Below are 21,610 nucleotides of genomic sequence, written 5' to 3'. Positions count from 1 at the left end.
AAATATATCCCGTTCTATCCTTTGTGTATGTTTCCTTGGGACTCCAAGATTTTCCCAATTTTACACCTTCTTCAAATTCTACCATACACCTGACATTATGCAAAACTGAAACTCAAAGAGTTCACTGTATTAAAAAAAAAACAACAACCCACAAACAGTAAGGATGAAAGATTTATACTCACAGGTGGCTCAGAAAATGAGTGGGACTCCTACTTGGGGCAGACAGCACAGAATTCAAGAGAACGCTTCTTCTCAGCAGGAAACTTAGCTTATGAGATATCCTGATAACTAGAATAGATATTAAAGAAAGTTAACATTTTACCTGACTTTATTATTCAGTTTTTTCTTTGTATTGAAATATGCAGTTTTCTTTGTATTGAAATATGGAGTTTCCAAAGACTTCCTCTCAAACATGACCAGTAGGAACATATCAGCTAAACACTGCCATAACTTTAAGATACATAATATTTTTACAGTTCCTTTTCAACAGACAAAATATGCCTGTGGTTCAAGGATACATTAGATCCTTTCAATTCAATGTCATGCCATGAAAGACAGAAAAACACAATGTGAGATAACTCCTTGAATCCAGTGTTTTTAGTCGATTTAGGCTCTTTTTTAGCAGAAAAATTATCTTTGTATTTCTGTAAAATTTAGAAAGACATTAACATCAGTGTCTCTGTACATTGCCCAGATACAATCAGTGACATTTCTGACAGTGGGGTTGCTAGTCTTCAGTATTCTATTAAAGCAAATCATTTTTTCTGGACTAAGGTAGTTTTTATTTTTGAGTTTCTTTGAAATGGTTGTTAAACTTACACAGAATGAAACTTCAGTGGATTTTGAGAAGGCAAATAAGCAGCAGCCATGAAAAATCAGTAACATTTCATAAGTTTAGAAGACCTTAAAAGTATTGATGTGTTGGGGTGTCTGAATCCAGATATCTTGGAATGGCTGGATGTGTCCAGGATCAACTGGGTATTCTGGTCAAAATGGTTCAAATTTAGATAAGAAAATCATACATTCAATCAAACTGAGTTAATGGTTCTCTTGATATGAGAATATAGACTATATCTGATTCTAGGAGCAAAATGAAACCATAATGTCTAATAAAATGAAGACTATGGGGGCACCTGGGTGGCTCACTTGTTAAGCGTCTGCCGTCGGCTCAGGTCATGATCCCAGGGTTCTGGAATCAAGCCCCGCATCAGGCTCCCTGCTCAGCGGGAAGCCTGCGTCTCCCTCTCCCACTCTCCCTGCTTGTGTTCCCTCTCTCGCTGTTTCTCTCTCTGTCAAATAATAAATACAATCTTTAAAAAAAAATGAAGACTCTGTGTCTAAAGCATGATTTGCTTGGTAAATGATAAGATTAGGAAAATACAGAAGAAAAAAAAAGCCCTCTTTTTCTAGAAAGACTCACCATGATCTACGACTAAAAGTTCAAAGTTCCAATTCAATATTAAATACATTTTATAAAATTTTCAATGTTAAGCGAAGACTGGGTTCATTAACTAAAACAATTCTACAAAAGGGCAATATTGCTCTCATGGGATCGTTAATTCTACAGATTTTTTTTTTATTTAATTGACAGCATGGACTTCATACATATCCATTTTCAGTGCTTTGAAAACCAAACAACTTTAAAAGTTAGCAGCAGTTTCTGCAAGTACAAAAATACACATTTATTACATTACATATGGTAGTAAAATTTGTCAAGATATATTATACAAACTCAAAGCATTTTAGATAAAGCATCAGTCTAATATATTATAGATTGACAGAGTATAATAAAATGATGTGTCGTCTTTCTTCCAATCATACAATATAATACATTACAGCAATATTAACAAACTATTCACATTAAGTATTACAGGAGCATCTAGGGGAACACAGAGAATAGGAACGGTTATGGAAAACTTCAGCATCTATTTTCTTCTATGCTTCAAATTGGGTGGATAATTTTCTACCCACCCAGATGAAAGAAAAAGGGAGAGAACTATTATTTTGTTAAGTGGAGAGACAACTTCTTCCAGAACGACACTCCAAGCCGTAAGAATTTTATTCACATCTTGCAGTTCTGACAGTAGTATGCCCGAAGGGTAAGGGGAGGAACTCCCTGTTGCCTTTATATATTAAATCACAAAAGATGCATATGGACACCCAGGAATCTAAGCATAGAGTGGCTGTTTATAAGGTAAAATTGACTTCACATCTGTGACTGAGATGGCCAGTGTCATGAAGGAGCTCTTTGAATACAGAGTTCTGAGAGTTAATTACAATGCGTAGGGCCAACGTGGCCATGTCCCGTAGAGGTAGGTAGCACCTGTAGCTAATACTGAGAGGACTTCTACTTTACAGAAAACATTATTATTATTATTATTTTTTCTATAACTCAGAAATGCAACCTTTAGGACAACAGGGAAAGAACATTTGACATGAAAGTTTCCTGGTGGCTAAGAAAAATAATTTGGTATAAGTTAGTGGGAGAAAGGACGGTGAACTAAAGAGGCCAAATGGGTTCTAAGCAACTTCTTTTAAGTAAGTAGTTAAAATGAAGGAAGATTCACATCCTTTTCTGATTCTATCCCTTCTCACTGGCTGGTGAGACCTAATCATCTATGGAGATAACTCAGGGGATGTAGTGGTATAACCTTTAAGGCAAGGGAGGGGAGAAATATTCATGGATAGCAGACAAACTATTGGGATATAAACCATGAATCATCTGGGACAAAAATACGTAAAACTTCTAGAGGTGAGAAAATCCAAAGCCAACGATGGTCTGAGAAGGCCTGACTTGTTTTGGTGGGCGTTCCATTCTGTGACTCTTTTATAACCTGCCAACTTTAAAATTACTCTCTCAGCTGACAATCAGAAAATTGACAATTAGAAAAGGAACGATTTATCAGTAATTTTTTCTGGCTGGGTAATCAAAGAGACAGGGTTGTAGAAAAACATTTTTTTTCAACAAAGACGAGCCATACTTTGTCCACATGTTGGTAACAACTTCGTGTAATAGGCACAGAGAAAGGACCGGTGTTGCAATCTTTTCCTGTGCACTAGGATAGTCAATGCTGTCAGGAGGTCACCTTCTAATAGGAAAAGTTGCATTTCTGGAGAATGCTCTTAACATAGGCACCTCTGAAAAGGATACTGAAATGAGCAACCTTTCCTTCTCTCTCCTCACAGATCTACTTCCTGGAGATTTTGCATAGTAGCGCAACACCAATGGAAAAATCAACCAATGAACAAATCCAACAAATAAACTATGATACTCATGGCCCTTGAATTATTCTAGTCTATGCCACTGTAGCTGCATCGATGGGCTGATTCCTGGAATCTTCCTGTGAGGGAACGTGACTACAGAATGTCACAGAAATGCCTACTGGCTTGGATTCAGGGAAATGTTTTACATGATTTCCTTCATTAGTGGACATGCTTTCTATTTTTTTTAAAATACTTTGATTAGTGGCATTTTTCTTGTGTAGTTATTAAAAACATTCCATGGAATGTGGCTGTTTCTCTGCACCCACCCTGCCTCTCCACAGACCTTGTTCTTCACTTACGATATCCTGGCCTTTTCAGGGTACTAATCTCATGTAAGGCATGTTTCCTCTACAGAAGATGTTTTCTCTGGCTCTCTGTTAGTCATCTCCAAAAACACGGGAGAGGACAAATCCCATGCTTTAATAAGGAAAAGCCTCCCAAACAGATGATGAAATTTTTTAGTCTAAACTTTCTGCCAAATGGTCTCAGTAAAGAAAATGACTTTGTTGTCCTAAGTATTAGCCGTGATTATCCTTATGCTACCCATCCCATGTATTTGTACAAAGGGATCATAATAATCTTGTCTTTATATCATTATTAGCCCAGTTTCTGTTCTTGTAGACATCAGATTCTTAGACTTGTCTCTATTCTTGTACACATCATATTCTTACTGTGGTTAAATGTCTTTGGCTAAATGTTGGTCTCCAGTATCACAAACCACCGTAGGCCCTGAGTCTGGGCTGGACAGATCATCCACAGACAAAGAGCTGGGTAAGGATCTCTTACAATGCAGAGTACCAGGGGAGCACTGCTCACTATTCTCTCCGTCCTGGTGGGACTTCACGCAAAGCTTGAGTCCGTCCTCCACTAGGCTGAATGGAGAGCTACAGTGTCTCCCTGAGTCCTGGCTGGAGTAAGAACTGTACCACTGGGCTGTTTGCACAGTTCCAAGTTCTTCAGGTGCCCTTTGGGGCATGTCTTTCTGTCTCTCTTGCAGTGGGTTGGCTTCTGCAATACCAGGAGTGTGTGGTGGTGGCTCTGTGGGTCCTTTTAGAGAACTTACTTTCTTTTCTTCTGGTCTGGATGCTCTTGCCTTCTTTTTGAGGGACCAGTTTTTCAAACTGGCCACACCATTTCTCAACCATGTGCTTGGGTGAAGAGTTACAGAGTGTATCTGTGAATGCCATTCTACAGTATCCTTTTTTGTATAAGCCAGGTGGCTGCTGGCCTGCCCTGATGAGGGACCAGGAGTTGCAGAAATGAGGCTGGAATTGCTAAAATTAGAAGAAAGCTCTTCCTGTTTTCTTTGAGCTTGAAAAGTGCAATCTATTGGAGAGGAAGTTTCAGTGGGGGTAAACACAGAGTGTTCAGAAATCTGAGAAAAAGCGCTGTCTTGGGAGCTCACTGATGAGCCAGATGGGGAAGTGCCTGGAGAGGACAAGCTGGAATAGCTAGTCCTTGGGCAGATGTTTAATCTCGGGGGTAAACCCTTCTCCGTGTTTTGGTTTGTGCCACTACTCTTGCCCACTTCAATCCCCATGACCAAACTCTGGTTAATGAGCTTTTGCCCCTCCATTTGCAATGACTTGTGCCGCTGGAGATAGTCTTCCTCTCCATGCAAGAAACCAGCTTCATAGCTAGTTTTATGTTGTTTCTTTGAATAAATTCCCCTGAGGTAGGTCAGTTTGCAGTGCTGGTCATCCATGTTGGGCTCTGAGCAGCGCCGGTGCCTCCTTGAAGTCTTGAGGGCGTCTGCTGTGTGTGCTGGGGAGTATCCAGATGGATCCGCACCAAAGGGCTGGTTTCTGGTATGATCCTGTGAGGACATGTGACTACAAGATGCCACAGAAATGGCCACTGGCTTGGATTTAGAAAAAAGTTTCACGTGATTTCCTTCATTCCCAGATAAGCTTTTCTTCTTCACATTTTTATTAGTGGCATTCTTCTTGCTATCAGTGCCTGCGACTAAACCATGTTTAAAATATGTCTTACCCTCTTCCTGGAGGGGTTGACTCTGCTTCAGATAATCCTCATCTTTTTGTGAGAGAATTGCATCACAGCTGGACTTGCGTAGCTTTTTCTGATAAAATTCCCTGAGATAGGAAAGCTTAGAATCTCGATAATCGATGCTGGGCTCCGAGCAGCGCCGCTGTCGCCTCAGGCTTTTTGGAACATCTGCTGCAGCTGCGGCCAGGTAGCTGGGTGTGCTTGTGCCAGATGCAGCCCTGGCATGGTCGCGCAGTGGGACCTTTGCATACACTACTGCCACGTTCACTGGCTTGGATTCAAGAGGCCGTTCCATTTGAATGTCTTCATCTTTAGAACGGTCCAAGTCAAAGTCGCTTAGGGTTAAAAGGCCTTCCACCTCAGGCTGGTCGAGGTCATAGTCACTGAGGGTTAACACAGAGTCCATGCTTCTGCTACCCTGACCAAGTTTCTTTACCAAATCACTACAGGGAGCATCGACATCCTCATTTAGCTCATTTTCCAAGCTGTCATAGGAGGAGTCATTCAGTTGGAAGCAAGAGATATCTGTCAAAAGATCAAACCACAATTAACATTCTTACTTACCAAAAATACATGCTGCCTTAAGAAAAAAAAAAAAAACCCAATCTCTAGTACTTAGTTTAATTTTCTTTTCATAGAGATTGTTCAGATTCCTACTCTTGGAAATGATCTTTCAGTCTCCCCAGAATAAAAAAAAAAATATGTTGAGTATACTGAATTTATCTCAGTTCTTGAAGAAAAAGGCTTTCTTAATTAAGGTCTCTTCAAAGCAATGAGAACATGTTGTTAATACCAAGAAATGGCCCAAAATATAAAGGAACAAATGCCAGGTATATGCAGGTTCATGACTGCGGGTGAGCACACATGGTTTGGTCTCAGAGGAACCATTTATGAACTCAAGCTCTTCAGTGTTTGCTACTTTAATCTTTACAACAATCATAAAAGTGAGACATTATGTTACCCATGTTTACTGATGAAGATAATGATGTTCAGTGGCATAGAATGGTTATATGAAACTAATGAATCACTGAAAACTACACCAAAAACTAACGATGTGCTATATATTGGCTAATTGAATTTAAATTAAAAAAAAAATTGGTCAAAGAAAACTAGTAATTGGTGGTCCAGGAATTCATATTCTAGAAGGCTGACTGGTTTCAAAATCCCCCCCTTGCCCCACAGTGCTAGGGGTTTCTACACTGTTCCACAGCATGAAGTATCTCGAGGGCCGCTCAGAGGAAGGAGAGGGGAGAGAAGACCAGGCCCGCCTCTACCTCTTTAGGACACCTTACTCTAATTTCAGCCACAGCAGTTCTACTACACATGTTAGGGATCTCTGTAAAGATTTTTTTAAATGAAGTTTAAAAACATAACATAACATATGATGCTTCTGGAAGTTCTGGACCTCATCTTACATAATTCTTAGCCCCACCACGCTGTTAACATAACCTGACCTATTAGCAGGTCATCCAAGGAGGAGCAGAAACCCTAGGCCCATGACTGAGGTGAGAGGCTTCCTTCACTGAGCTGCGGCAGGCCCCAGGACACTATCCCAGGATTTTCACTGGCATATGCCTGTTTCTCACAAAAATCAATCCAATTATTATTCACGATACCTGAGGCGTTCTCTCTGGTATCACATCTCACTGAAACCTGTCCCAAGAGGGAAGTGATTTCTTCTCCAAATATCCTACAGCAATTTTCAATCAGAAATTGTATAAGCAGAGAAACCTGCATGAAAAAGGACAAAGAGAAAGTGCTACTTTTCATATAGTCTCTAAAGCACATTTCATATATAAATCCTAATCTTACTAAAAGTGAAAAAGAATCAAGAAAAATTCATGTCTGCTTTAAAAATGTACAAAACAGTTCCTCCTAAAAAATTATGATACTTGCAAGAGTAGTTTGGGTGTAGAAATTAATTTTATTTGGTGGGCTAAAGTTCCTTGTGGCTTTAGCTCAATGTTAACATTTTTATACTAATGCTATATCTTTAAAATTAGGGTAACTTGGGGGCCCCTGGGTGGTGCAGTTGGTTAGTAAGCATCCGACTCTTGATTTGGCACCGGTCATGATCTCAGGGCTGTGAGGCTGAGCCCCACACTGTGCTCATCACTCAGCATGAAGTCTGCTTAAGATTCTCTCTCTCCCTCTGTCCCTCTCCCTGTTCTCTTTTAAATACATAAAATTTAAAAAAATAAAATAAATTTGGGCTAACTTAAAGTATTCTCTCTAGGGCATTTGGGGTAAAGAAATAAACTTACTTATTAAAATTCATGAAGTATCATTAGGTAAAGACTTATGAAATATATTTTATATGTAAAAGGCAGTTGTCATAAACGTGGGAAGTGGGCATCCTCTGTGGGTTCCCTGTGAAGTAGGGAATACAGCTAGAGAGAAAACTTGCATTTTGCCTCACTAGTCTTTATCTATGCAATTTCTTCCCTTAGACTTCCTGGAGAGGTGGGGTTGGAGATAAGATTTTGCAAGGGAGCTCTGTGCCTCTGCTGAGATGTATTGGGATGTATCCTTGGTTTCCTTGCCCCAGCCGCTGAGGTGAAGGAACAGGCAGAGTGTTGGGAGCTGTGGGAACTAATATCCCTAAGCCCCATATTAGCTAGCAGGCTCTAGAAGGGTGTGATTTCAAGTAGCCGCTGCCTGAACTAGGTATCATCACCACCTCCATTTTTTAGATGAGGAAACTGGATCAACAGAACTAATTTTATCCAAGATTGTATATCTGGCAAGTGGTGGAGCTGAAGAATGATCCTTGGCTTGTCTAAGTCCAAAGTCCTTCTTTTTTATTAAATCATATCATTTTCTTTCTTGTAACTCTAAGGTTTAAGTCAGCCAAAGTGTTTTTGCCTCCTTGAAGGGAGAAGAGAAGTAACCCAACTACTATCTCTGTTTTGCTCAAGAAAGTACCTTTCTATAATCTACCAGGATAGGATAAACTCAATACACTCAAATTTCTAAAGAGGTGTATTTAAGTTATTCAAGAAAATGTCTTTCAGAATTAAAACCCTGAGTTTAAGGTTCAAAATGGGGACTCAGTCCCCCAGGGCATAAAAATGAAAAACTTCATTACCTTTTTTGTAAATTCATTTTCTAGTTCTGGGCTGGAGGAAGTAGGAGGCCAAAGAATGCTTGGAGCAATGCACACGGCCAAATTAAATGCAGTCATCTGATTGGATGAGGAATGCTGCTCAATGTTGTGTAATATCCCAAAAAGATACCTTAGGAGAACAACGTTGGCTCTCGGAAGTTGGTCTAATAGCCTAAAGACAGAAAAATGCACTCTTTAAGAAAGACATTTCATAAAAAAACTTATGTAGATAAGCAACCCTTGCTTTTCATGGGAAACCATGCAAAGAAAGAATACAGTTCAGATATGCAAGAGTTTCAGTTACTATGGTACATGCAACGTAGGGACTGCCTTACAGAAAGAATGAAAACATGGACTGGGGATTTCCTTATCTATTTTGCACACTGTCTTCACAACCCATCATTAAGATGAAATATAATGCAGAAAAATGGCTTATAAAAAACTGTTGCCTGCCTGAAATATATACCTGAAATTAATGCAATGTGTTTTAACTTAGGCAAATCTTATAACGTTTCAGAATATTCTCAACCAAGCCTCCCCCAAAAAGCTTTTTGATGAAATTAAACAATAATTAAATTTTAGTGGTTCTTTATTTCTCAGTAGCAATACAGGAATTCTATCTCTTGGTGAGAACCCAAACCTCAACTATTAAGACTTTTAGGTCCATTCTGAGAGCTTATGTTCTGCTCTATCAGCTTCCAAGCTCAATTTTGTCCCAAACTTCTCTTTCTTGCTGGTATCACTTTCATATATAAGTCAAGCTTACAATAGTACATTTCCTACTGTTCCTATTTTGTAACTGATAGGGGATTTTAAAATTATTATTCATTGAAAATTATATGGACTACTATACAGAAAAAAGACATATATGTTGATGTTCATGGTGGTTTCTTTTCAACAGAAGTCTGCAACCTGGGAGGGAAAATAAGGTAATGTGACTTGCTGCGTAAAGAGCACAGAGGCACTTCTTCAGTGTGATGGACTGACACTGAGTAGTTTCATAAGGACAAATTATAAGAGATATTGAAATAAACTAAGAGATTACTGAGTGTATTCAATGGAAAGTAAGGTGCTGTCTAGCATATTCTGGGTTACCTGATTCCATAGGGGCCCTATATCTTTGAGCTATTCTACAACTCTGTAAATTGCAGACTACAGATAGCACTACATCTAACACTTGTCCATAGACTTGAAAATTCTGTCTGGTGGAGAGACATATGATTTACTTGCTTCCCCTTCGTGCTCCAGCAGAAAAAGCCAGTTTTGTGTCTATGTGTAAAACCATTTCATCATTTCTGAAGCAACTATGGACATTGTGGTAGTTTGAAATCTCCTTTGAACTGGTGGTAACATCCAGCTGGTTCTCTCATTAATTAAAGATTTAAATAAAAATTTTCACATTGTTCATTTTATATTTGAATGAGTCTTAATTTTATTTTTTTTTAATCATCCTTTAACAGTTTGTAGGATACACAGTTTTAGACAATGAGCAACAACGCAGAGAAGCTGGCTTCCACCTAATCATAATGGAAGCACAGATGGTATGTGTGACTTGACTTCTGGTGTCTTCAACGGTTATAATATGTTCTACTGACAAAAGGTGTCTACCAATAGTGTACAGACAATAATTCATATTTGAAAGTTGCTCAAGAAAAAAACTGTACTAGGGGCGCCTGGATGGCTCAGTGGGTTAAGCCACTGCCTTTAGCTCAGGTCATGATCTCAGGGTCCTGGGATCGAGTCCCCCATCTGGCTATCCGCTTAGCAGCGAGCCTGCTTCCCTCTCTCTCTCTCTGCCTGCCTCTCTGTCTACTTGTGTTCTCTCTCTGTCAAATAAATAAATAAAATCTTAAAAAAAAAAAGAAAAAAGAAAAAAGAAAAAAACTGTACTAAACAAGCCTATGCAGATAAATGATACTAGGATTCTTGGGTTTTTACAGAACCGGGAGTACTGCCTTTTGTTAATGGACACTTCTTTCCAATTCTGGTATAATGCAAGAAACACTGAATTTGGGTGGTGAGTTCTGCCAGCAATCTCCATTTGCACGAGAACAGACAATGCATTCTTTGTGATAGGACAGGCTTTTTCCTTGACACTTTTCAATAGTTAAACTGTCTCTCTGCAGTACCCTCCTCCATATCTCTTTCATAGCACCGATCCTGCTACACCTATAATCCTTGGTTTATCTCTCTACTCTACTAAGACAGTCAGTTCCTGGAGGGGAGGGAATTTTCTCTGTTTGAATTCAGTTGCTGAATGAGATAGACAAAGAGCTGTATGGTTAGTTAAGTATTTACCAAAATTAAGATCATAAATTGTAGACTGAGTCTCGTTATTAATAAGTTTCAGCTCCTATCAGATTCAGATATACAGGAGGTATACAATGCTCAAGTATTCTATGTTCGTAAGATTAGGGGCAAACAATACTAACAATGATAGTAGCTAGCATAAATCTATTTTTAAACTGGTCTTCGTGGATATGGCTTTGAGAGTCATCATTACTTGAATCGACAAGCTTATAAAAGTTTCTTTTAAAGTATTTTTGAGACATGACTAAATTAGAATAATTACCTTTGAATTGTATTTATTTTCTCTTCATCATTTCCTTGATCCATGACACAGACCCAATGATCATAGAGATCTGATGAAAAAATACTTCCTGGAATATTTCGTAGAAAATCCTTTTACAGAAGGAAAATAAATATTTTAAGTCATTATTCTCATGCTATATATGTACTGGGGAAATAAGAAAGCAAACATTTCATTGAAAAGTTAAGTCCTCCTTTTTTTGGAATACATGGAGCTCTGTGCTAACTCTCCGCTGTTGTGCGCACATAGAAACACAGGCTTTAATTTTTTTCTAACAAAAACCAGAGGGAAATTGGAGTCTGGGGTATAGTGGGAAAGATAAGGACAACCTCTTTGGGCTAGAATTTTGTTTGTGTATGTTTTAACCAACTAGTACAACATGACAGGGTCTGGCAAACCATCCCAAGTCCTTTTTTTCTGCTCTCAAATCAACCATTCAAAGAAACACACTAAGACATTTGTGAGGTTCCTAATGTGATAGTCAGTCATCTGGTCATTCTACACATAATTGCTCTAATATGCCAGGGACGGTTGAGGGGCTGGTCACAAAGAAGTGAGTAAAACAAAGTCCCTGTCATTTTGGAACTTTATATTCCAGTGGCATTGGTGAAAATTCCATCCAGAGGTACTCAGAGTTTCTCCTGGTATTCCCCTCATATAATGGGGATGGGGGAGGAAGCATTCAAGGCTATGTATGTCTGGGCTCTGGGGGTCTGGGACAGCACCCACAAGCCTGACACACACTCAGCAGTGCGCCCAGTACATTATCTTCTGAGACCCTAGTCTGCTGCGACTGCTGGTGGGGCTGGGTGTGGGGAAACCAGACCGGATCACAAATAGGATATGATCAAGGGTATTTGATTTTTGTTTATAAAAAGCATAGAAACAAATTAAATTTGGTCCTGGTCCTATATTCATTTGTGATCTAGGCCAACTCTCTCTGTTGCTTTTGGCTTAGTGGTAACAAGGCCAGGCTTGCAAAGGCTGATCTCTACCTCAGTGATGATTAGGCAGGAAAAAACTCAATTTCAGGTCTAAGCACTGTACCCATGGTCTTGCAAGTTCTTGCTTACCACATGGAGACAGATGAAAGTCTGCAGTTGCGCAGTTTTAATTCTTGCTGGAGAACCCAGTCAACAACTTTACCTATGTGCCTTACAGACAGCAACACACAACCCGTTACTCTCGTGTCCTGTCTCTATCACTACTCGGGAAGCTGCGGCATCTGACTGTTATGCTCTGCTGATTAGCTGTGCATCTTCTCCAGTATGAGCTCCCCCAGGGCAGGGACAGAACCTGCCTTCTTCTCTGTACACTTCAATGCCACACACAGTCCCAGACAAAGTAGACAGAGGTCATTACTGAACTGGTGCTATTTTTTTCCATGGCCGCACACTGATGAGGAACAAGGTAAGGCCAACTAACTGTAACTGCGATTTTAAAGATAACTTAAAACACCTCTTTGTAGTCATGTAGCCATAAATTTTTTTTAGAGCAGTTAACGAGTAGGAAGAGATTGCTTCAAAGTCCTTCTCTGTTCTATTCTTTCTTCTGCAGAAATGTACCTGGATACTTGTAATTGAGATGTGTCATGACAAAAGTCATCTACTTTTGGGTAAAGCTATTAAAATTTCATAATTCCGAACTAATTTTAGTTGCTGCACCTACTTTAAAAGTCAGATTTAGAAGAGGCAAAATTTGTTATTTCAAAGTGGGGCAATGACAATAGTTCTCTTTTTAAATCTCAGTGGAAAACATACTTATGATCTGTCTTGAAGAAAAACATCATTAAATCTTAAACCTACACTTGAAAGATAATAACTCGTAACATCTCAATGAACTCTCCACAGCTGGAATAACAAGTTACGAAATACAACCACCATCACAGCTGAGAAAGGATGTGAGCTCTGGTTCTGAATTACAATCACCAGCTCACAGCACTCAACTGAAAGCCTCCTCTCCTCCAAGAGCAGAGCCCAGGTCATCAGCAGAACTCCCAAATTAATTTGAGATGAGATTCCTGCAGGATCAAAAATGAACTTTTCCTTAGAGGTCTAATGGATCAAAGTTGCAGTGTCTCAAGCAATTTTCTTCCCATAACAGTTTGAAGAGTTAGGCTCGTATTTAAGCAAAACCAGCGTAAGTAAGAAATTAAAGGAAAACTTAAGTACCACTTCCAGATAGTCTTAAACACAAGAAACAAAACAAACCAAAAGCTCAAAAACCTTTGGCAAAAAGTATCTTCTTTCCTGCAATCACTGGGAAGAAATGAGAGTAACACACAGTTACATGATTACAAAACTTCAATTATTTGGAATTCATTTAACCAGATTTTTCAATCATTTGTCTTTTGATATTTTTGGACCAGTGATATTTCTGCAATTTGAAGTATAAGTTGACTCCTCTAGAACCATATTTCTCGATAATAGTCTCAAAAGTTTAGTATAAAGTGTGGTGCTATGAAGAATAGCACAGTAAGGAAAATTTTCTAAAATGTAGGCTTTTAACTTTTTAAATTAAGAGATGGGGAAAAAGCCTAATATAGGAAGAAAAAAAGGGAAAATTCATCATGTATATATATACTAACATACATTTGGCTAAGTGCACTGTACATATCTTTCTTGTATTTCAGGATTGAAAAGTAGTCACAAATCCTTTGCAAAACAGATAAAATGAGCCTAGCTCCAGCTCTCTATTGTTTTTGACTGATACATTATTGCAAAAGTCTACAGCAGGGGTTAAGAGCAGAAGTGGCTCTTTTGCCAGGAAACATCTGATTATCCATTAAGTCATGAAGGAAGATTCTGTACCGGCTGAGCAGGAGGAGGGACATGCAAGGGTCATCTCCATCACGTTTTCCTCCACCCCTTGCCCTGGTGCTTTCCAGCTGGGCTGGGGGATGGGAGTCTGAGACCAGTCTGCAGAAACTCTAGCTGGGGTGGTACTGACTCTAGGTTTTTAAAACATGTGAGGCATCTGCAAGAATGTGGGGAGGAAAACATTTTAGAAGAGTTCTAGCTCAACTATGGGTGTGAGTTAAGTAACCAAGGGGTAAAGGGTAAGTAAAAACCATAAAAAGTGCCAAATGTGGTAAGGGTTTTATAAAAGACCCAGATGCTGGAGTCATTCCTACTCTGCTTTTGCTTTAGAAAGGCACTAGGGGATAGGGGAAGGCACGATGTTAGTATAAGTGAATGGAATTTTCAGTGGTCTCTGTGAGCAATTTTTTGTTTTAGTTGTTAGGCAAATGTTTATTATGGTAAACTCTCTTTCAAAGTTGAATACAAGTTTATTTTTGAAAATTTGCCTTTATTAGGAAGGTAATGAGACTGTGAGTAAGTCATCATAATCAGGATGTTTATTTTGGTAAATATGTGGTGCGTGCTTTGACTATTTTTAATTTAATTATTTAATTAATTATTTATTTATTTTTGGGTATGAGGTGGCAGAATGAAAATGAGAGTGGTGTGGGATGAAAAAATTCAAAAAGCATTTCTGACATGCCATATCATTGGCAAGGGCTTTTAAAAGCCTATGTTGTTTTTGTGAAGTGATTTTCGATTTTTGTGTTTTTAACACTTTTTAGATTCTAAATCCATTATGATTCTTTGCAGCTGGTAAAATGTTGTAATGAGAGAAACCAGTTGTCTCCTCCCAGAGCTACACTGTGGGGTAGATGAAGGGAGAACCTTTCCTACCTTCAAGACAGATGCTATCACAAAAACAGATTCACAGTCTAGGTGTACTTCAACTCCAGAATTCAGTTTTTCTTTTAGCTCTCTGCAGGATTTCACATTGGCCGATTGTCTGAAGATCCCTTTTGTGAGGGGTCCTTTTTGATTAAGAAAGAAAAGCATATCCTATAAGGAAGCAAAGGAAAAAACCAAAATGGCACTTCACAGATACAAGCAGGGGAAGACACACTTGCCCTCTTTGGGGCCAGAGGCCAGGGTGTCCCAGGGGAAAAGCACCTGAGGAGGGGCTGTTACTAGGACTGAAGTCAGTTTGTGTTTTGGTTTCTCTAAATCTCTTTCCCCTACTTATTCTTGCTATATTCAACATCTAAAACATTTTACTTTAATGAGACTATCTTTTGTGTTTAAAATCGTATTTCTCTGACTGCTTCAAGGTCCCTGTAAACTTGCCTCCCTCCTTCCCTTACTCCTCTTTTCCTATTATTCTCTAATGTGGACCCTTCCTCCAAATATGGAAATATTCTTGACAGACTCATTCTCCACTTGCTTGTCTTTCTTTTTATGTGACTCCATACCACATTCTACTGCCTGCATTTACTTCTTTCTTTGAAAATCAGACTAAAAAAAAAATCACCTCTTCCAGGAAGTTTTCTCCACTGCATCATGATCAGTCTTTCATTTAGTTTTCTTTCTAGCAAAGAAATGTCCTCTGCTTGTGGTGTAGGAAGGAGAATGGGTGTTGGGGACAAGCAACCCATGTGATCTGAAACCTAGTTATGGCATGCATTTACTCTGTGACCTCTGGTAAACCTGAGACTTTATTTGTAAAGTAGGGATGATTTTAGTGGTAAGTGCTCCATGTGCTGTGGAGGGTGAGCACGAAGATGGTGAGGCCAGCGGGCAGCCCATGTCAGAGCATGACGTAGGTCAAGTCCTGCACGTCCCATACATCCAGCACAGTGCTTGCGGGATGCGGGGCACTCAATGAATGCCGCTGAACAGTGATCGTTCCATATATCAAGGACATTGTACAGACTCAGTGGTTTCATCTGACCCACTCTCTTTATAAAAGGGAACTGAATGCCAGAGGATGTACATGTGTAGACACCTGAAATATATCTAAGACATGTCAGATTTTTTAAAAGTATAAGAATGAGTGGTTTCTGCTGCTAGAATGATTAAAGGAGGGTTACAGAACAATGCAGAGTTCTGAAAAGGCCATGAGAGAAACGTGGGGGATAACGGGACTCCAGAGTGGACTCTGCCTACAGAGCCAAACTCTGATTTATCCGAGCAGGTTACATGGCTCCTTCCTGAAACCAGCAGCCTCCATGATCTCTCCCCTTTATGTCTCCCTTAGGATTCTGCAATAACTTAATCAGATTTTTTTCCTTTGAAGTAACAATAAAATTCTCAGTCAAAGCCAAAGCCGTGTCTGTAGTTTTTCCATTTAAGAAGAGATTTCCCTCCCAGGCTTCTCCGTTCCCATTAGTGTCACAGGCCCTAACGAGACTCACCAGGACAGGTTTGGGCAGATTGTCATTTTCACAAATACTTGGCAGAGAGACCCCGAAGAGCTGCCCCGGCACAGGGGATGTTGGCGACACTGGTAAGTTATCCAGGTGAGTGCTGGACCCACGCCAGAAGGCCCAGTTTATGATAGACCTTCTCCTTTTAAATGTCTTCTGACCTGAGTCTAAGGAAGAAGTGAGATTATTAGGAAAACTATTTTAACTCACTTAGTCTTATTTTGACAGTTTTCAACTTACAGGATATTGTTCATTTCTATGGTTCAATGAGAAAAATGCTTATAGATATCCTTTGTTACTGACAATTTAATCTAAGAAATTACATGGTAATATTTTATAAATTATGGGAAAATCAAATATTTGGATGATTCTCTATCCCATTTTTGGAACATCACTGGTCTGTTTACTTGAGTTTTGTCACTGAATTTTCAAAGGCAAAGAAAAGCCTCTCTTTACTGTAACAACTTAAGGCAAAAGGTGTTTCATACTAACACACATATCTTATTTTAAAATGAGACGAGGCATACAAAGAAGTTGAAGATTAAATCAGACCACAATCAAATGGTGAGAAAAAGAAGGAAAGAGGGAGGAAAAGGAGGAGGGAGAAAGAGAAGGGGAAAAAGAAGAGGAAAAGGAAGAGGAATGAAAAACACCAAGAGTTATCTTTTATTAGGATGTTCTCTAGAAATAAATAATGCTTTATTACTTTATGTCCCTCTCTATTGCTGAAAACAAAGACAGGAAGCTAATGTTCTACATTTCCACCCCTCATCCTTCTTTCCACTGCAAAGACTTTTTAAAAGGTATCTTTTTGGTTCTGGACTTTAAAAAGCATGTTTAAGGTAGCATGGATGTGTGTAAACGTGAATGAGACTTGTTCTTGATGAACATGCCATGATGAACCTTATAATCTAACAGGGGAAATAGGTCTGGTGACGGTGGGGAGAGAAGCAAGGGAAAGGCAAAGTACCCAAGACATTCAGAAGAATGGTAAGGCATATCTGCCTATCAAGAGGGAGGGAACGATCCTGGAGGAACATGCATTTGATCTGGATTCTGAATGAATAAAATTTCAACAGAGCACCTGACATGGTGTCTTGCACCTTGTAAATACTCAGTAAATCATTCTCAAGCAGTAACTGAATTGAGGAGAGATTTAGATGGAAAGGGACAGCATGAACAAAATAGGCAGAAGAAAGGTCGACAGTGAATCATGACTTTGTGAGGTCATAGTGCTAAACAGTTTTGATGTCATCTGTATCTAATTTTATCTTGAAAGTTGATGGATTTGCACAGGATTTGATACATAAAAAGACAGCTCTCTAAAGTTCTTTTGGGCCTGTTCACTGGCATCCTCCAACCCCCAGCACATACACGCAGATAAGAGATTAAACTCCAGATGAAATTTAAGAATACCATAGCCTACTTAAAAGCACCAAAGAGTGGCTGGAAGAAGGCGGGCACTGGAGGCAAAAGTCTGACACCTGCAACAGGGAATGGCACAGCACAGGGGCAGTTTCCGCTTCTTACAGCTTTTAGTCTGGGGACAGGCTCCAGGGTGGCAGGGTCACTACAGCCTCGGGAAGTTTGCACTCTCGCTGGCTTGAAAAATCTGCAGAATGGAGATGGAGGTAACCACAGCAGCCGGAAAGTGTGTGTGCGTGTGTGTGTGTGCATGCGTGCACATGCGCATGTGTGTGTGTACTCCCAGAAAGGAGAAAAGAATGCATATGGGGGCTCGATATTGTGTATAAATTTTGCCTGAATCTCTGGCTGGGCCACCAAGCACATGTGTGAGGCAGATTCAAAACGCCCTGTGATTAAGACTAACGGAACTGAGATCGGAGGTGGTATGACATTCAGGTGGTGCCCACACAGGATCAGATGCTATTTTCTCCATTGACAATGTGTGGGACTTAGTCATCCAACTCTGCCGTGTGGCACTGATGGCCCACCAAGCTACCACAGGTGACGTTCAGCTGGTCAACAGTCCCCAACAATGGGACACCGAAGGAGATGATCTTTTCAGGGTGGAAATGGTCATCAATGTCAAACGTAAATTTCAAATAAGAATTTTATAGAAGGGTTTTACCTATGTCCCTTAGCATTTTATTTCCTCAGCATAAACATCTTAAACCAAACACCACAAACACCAAGTTGTGGAGAGACAATAAAATAAATAAGATCTTGGGACGCCTGGGTGGCTCAGTTGGTTAGGCGGCTGCCTTCGGCTCAGGTCATGATCCCAGCATCCTGGGATCGAGTCCCACATTGGGCTCCGTGCTCAGCGGGGAGCCTGCTTCTCTCTGTCTCTGCCTGCCACTCTGTCTGCCTGTGCTCGCTCTCTCTCTCTCTCTCTGACAAATAAATAAATAAAAATCTTAAATAACATCTTGTCTTCCACCTCTGGCTTCCTTCGAATACAGTGAGTGCCTCGCCAGTGTACATACATCCAGGTATAAAGCTCTGGGGTCAGGAGCTCAGTTAGACTCCTGGTTCAGACACTTATGTGGGCAAGTTACTTCACCTGTTCTGCCAGCTTTAAAGTAAGAGTATGACCTATACCTTAAAGCCTTATTAAGAGGATTAAGAAGGATAATGTACGTTAAAGTATTGCTTTGCAAGGTTGTGGGTCCCAGCAGTCTTCGCTAAAGCTGCAAAGACACCCATCTCCTCCCCACAAAGAGGACCCGCTCCTCAAATCCATTCTCTGTTTAGTGAAACATCCTTTGGAAAGTGTGCAGACAGAAAGGAATACCACACTGCTTAACCAGAGCACTTCTTGCCTGACGTTCCCAGTCTTCGCCATTTTAAAAAACAGAGAAGGAAACAAAACCCATTCGTAAACCCAGGAGGGAGGTTCCTGTGTTTCCTAATGTCAATCTGCAAATGTTTGTTTAATATGTGTGCTGAGCAGTTGTATTCAGTCTAGTTTCCTTGCATTTAACCTGGTTTCACTGTTTCTAAAACTATCAGATTTATTTGACTTTTTAGCTTTCACACACTTCTTAGGAAAAATGCCTCATCATAAAGTTATATACCCAGCTATCCTATGAGTGTTGACAGAGGAGCAAGTAGAGATCGAGGCCTGCACTTCATCATAAACACTCTCAGCTGCAGCCATGCCTTTTGTTATGCACAACACTCACGTTTAGAGTTCATGTTCACTCTGGGACCGAGAGAAAAAAAATTCATTAAAGTTATTTTCTTGCAGAGCTTTCAATGTATAGCTCTTACTTTCTAAATGGCCAAGGCTGATGAAAGAACAAGCTATTATGCTATTAAATAAGGGAGATGTAATTGTAGAGGAAATTAAATTTATATAAATCTAGCTTTAGTAAACAATCCTGGCAAGATTCCAGTTAATGTTTCTTCATGCTTAAATTAGGTATCTGAATGTTAAAAAGTTACAATTCTTAAAAGTTTGTTTATAAATTATTTTAGAAAAATAGTTAAAAAACCTTAATTAGAAATTCTAGCACAATGGAACTTGGCATCAGAGAAATACAAATCAAAACCACGATGAGATACCACCTCACATCAGTCAGAAAGGCTAAAATCAACAAGACAGGAAACAACTAACATTGGTGAGGATGCAGAGAAAGGGGAACCCTCCTACACTGTTGGTGGGAATGCAAGCTGGTGCAGCCACTCTGGAAAACAGTGTGCAGTTTTCTCAAAAAGTTAAAAATAGAGCTATCCTACAATTCAAATGTAGGGATCCGAAGGGGCACCTGTACCCCAAACTATGGAAAGAGCCCAGATGTCCATTGACAGATGAATGGATAAAGAAGATGTGATATATAGATATACCATGGACTATACTCAGCCATAAGCCATATTCTTACCACTTATATATTTTTTAAAAGATTGATTTATTTATTTGACAGAAAGAGAGAGAGATCACAAGTAGGCAGAGAGAGAGAGGGGGAAGCAGGCTCCCCGCTGAGCAGAGAGCTCAATGTGGGCCTCAATCCCAAAACTCTGAGATCATGACCTGACCTGAAGGCAGAGGCTTAACCCACGGAGCCACCCAGGTGCCCCTCTTACCACTTATATTAATGTGGATGGAACTGGAAGGTATTATGCAGAGTGAAATAAGTCAACTAGAGAAACAATTATCATATGGTTTCACTCATATGTGGGATATAAGAAACAACACAGAGGACCACAGCGGGAGGGAAGGAAAACTGAATGGGAAGAAATCAGAGAGGGAGACAAACCACGAGAGACTCTTAACCACAGGAAACAAACTGAGGGTCGCTGGAAGGGAGATGGGTGGGGGATGGGGTAACTGGGTGATGGGCATAGAGGAGGGCACATGATATGATGAGCACTAGGTGTTATATGCAACTGAACTCTACATCTGAGACTAATAATGTACTATATGTTGGCTAATTGAATTTAAATTAAAAAAAAAAAAAAAGTCCTAGCAGGACAGAAATGTAGGAAGATCCTGAACTCTTCTCCTTCTATGGACACACCTAGTCTACAGCTATATATGGAACCACTTCTAATAAACCCTAAAAACTGGTGGAGCAACACCTTCACACTGGGCAAGCGAGAAGGAAACAACACCAAAGTGGGTAGGAAGGACTGAGACACAATCTCACCATAAAATCCCCCCTGACATGTGATCCACAGTTAGGAAGAAATTCAAAACCTGGAGCTTCTCTCTGAGGAGTGATGAGTTTGTAGCCCACGTTAAACACTCCAACTTGTAAGACTGGCTGGCACCTGAGAGATGAGTCCCTAAACATATGGTTTTGATGACCACCGGGGTCATCAGTCATGAGACCCAGAAGGTTGTGCCAAACCGAGGAATGGTTCTTGAAAGGCCCGTATGCAGACTCTCTGACCTCACAGCCCAGTATAGAAGCAGCTCTTTGAAAAGCACCCAGACTTTATGTGAAAGAGACTCATTTCCTAGTTTTAAAGCATTGGTCTGAGGGGTAGAGACCCACTGGGATACTCTCTGGGAATGGAGGCTTCCTGGTCTCTGTCTGCCTTGCTAAAGCTAACAGATATGTATATTATATACATATATTTTATAATTTTATACACACACACACACACACACACACACACACACACACACATTCCCAGCCAGCAGGTGCCATCTTTATGCTCCAGCTGGTGGGCACCATCTTCTACACTCTTCCTCTGCCTAACTAAAGCTGGCAGGTACCATATTTTTTCTTTTTAAATTTTTCTTTTTATTTCCCTTTCCCTTTTTTCTTTCTTTTCTTATTTTTCCTTTTCCTCTTCTTCTATCTTTTTGGGCAAGTGCCATCTATGAACTCCCCCTCTGCCTTGCTCCAACCAGTGGATACTATCTGCTCTCCTTCTGCTTGTTCAAGGGCTAGTATCTCCCAGAGATACCCACTTCTGGTGAACAGTCTTTGTGGCTGTCATGCTA

General features: G+C 40.0%; 1 protein-coding gene across 2 annotated transcripts in view; it reads right to left on the bottom strand.

The window, feature by feature from the left end:
• Positions 1–1,308: 1,308 nt before the first annotated feature.
• The window catches only part of ARHGAP20 (Rho GTPase activating protein 20), a 133,240-nt gene continuing 112,938 nt past the window's right edge, over positions 1,309–21,610 (bottom strand). For both annotated transcript variants that reach the window (XM_046017503.1, XM_046017504.1), the window contains exons 10-15: positions 16,180–16,358; positions 14,666–14,827; positions 10,950–11,059; positions 8,360–8,549; positions 6,888–7,002; positions 1,309–5,796 (exon numbers count right to left, since the gene is read on the bottom strand). In XM_046017503.1, coding sequence (XP_045873459.1) covers positions 3,941–5,796; positions 6,888–7,002; positions 8,360–8,549; positions 10,950–11,059; positions 14,666–14,827; positions 16,180–16,358 — 2,612 coding nt within the window. In that variant the 3' untranslated portion in view covers positions 1,309–3,940. The remainder of the gene's footprint in view (positions 5,797–6,887; positions 7,003–8,359; positions 8,550–10,949; positions 11,060–14,665; positions 14,828–16,179; positions 16,359–21,610) is intronic.

This window comes from Meles meles, chromosome 8 (assembly GCF_922984935.1).
Source record: "Meles meles chromosome 8, mMelMel3.1 paternal haplotype, whole genome shotgun sequence".
In the NCBI taxonomy this organism is placed as follows: Eukaryota; Metazoa; Chordata; class Mammalia; order Carnivora; family Mustelidae; genus Meles; species Meles meles.
This window is presented reverse-complemented; position numbering and strand designations above follow the sequence as displayed.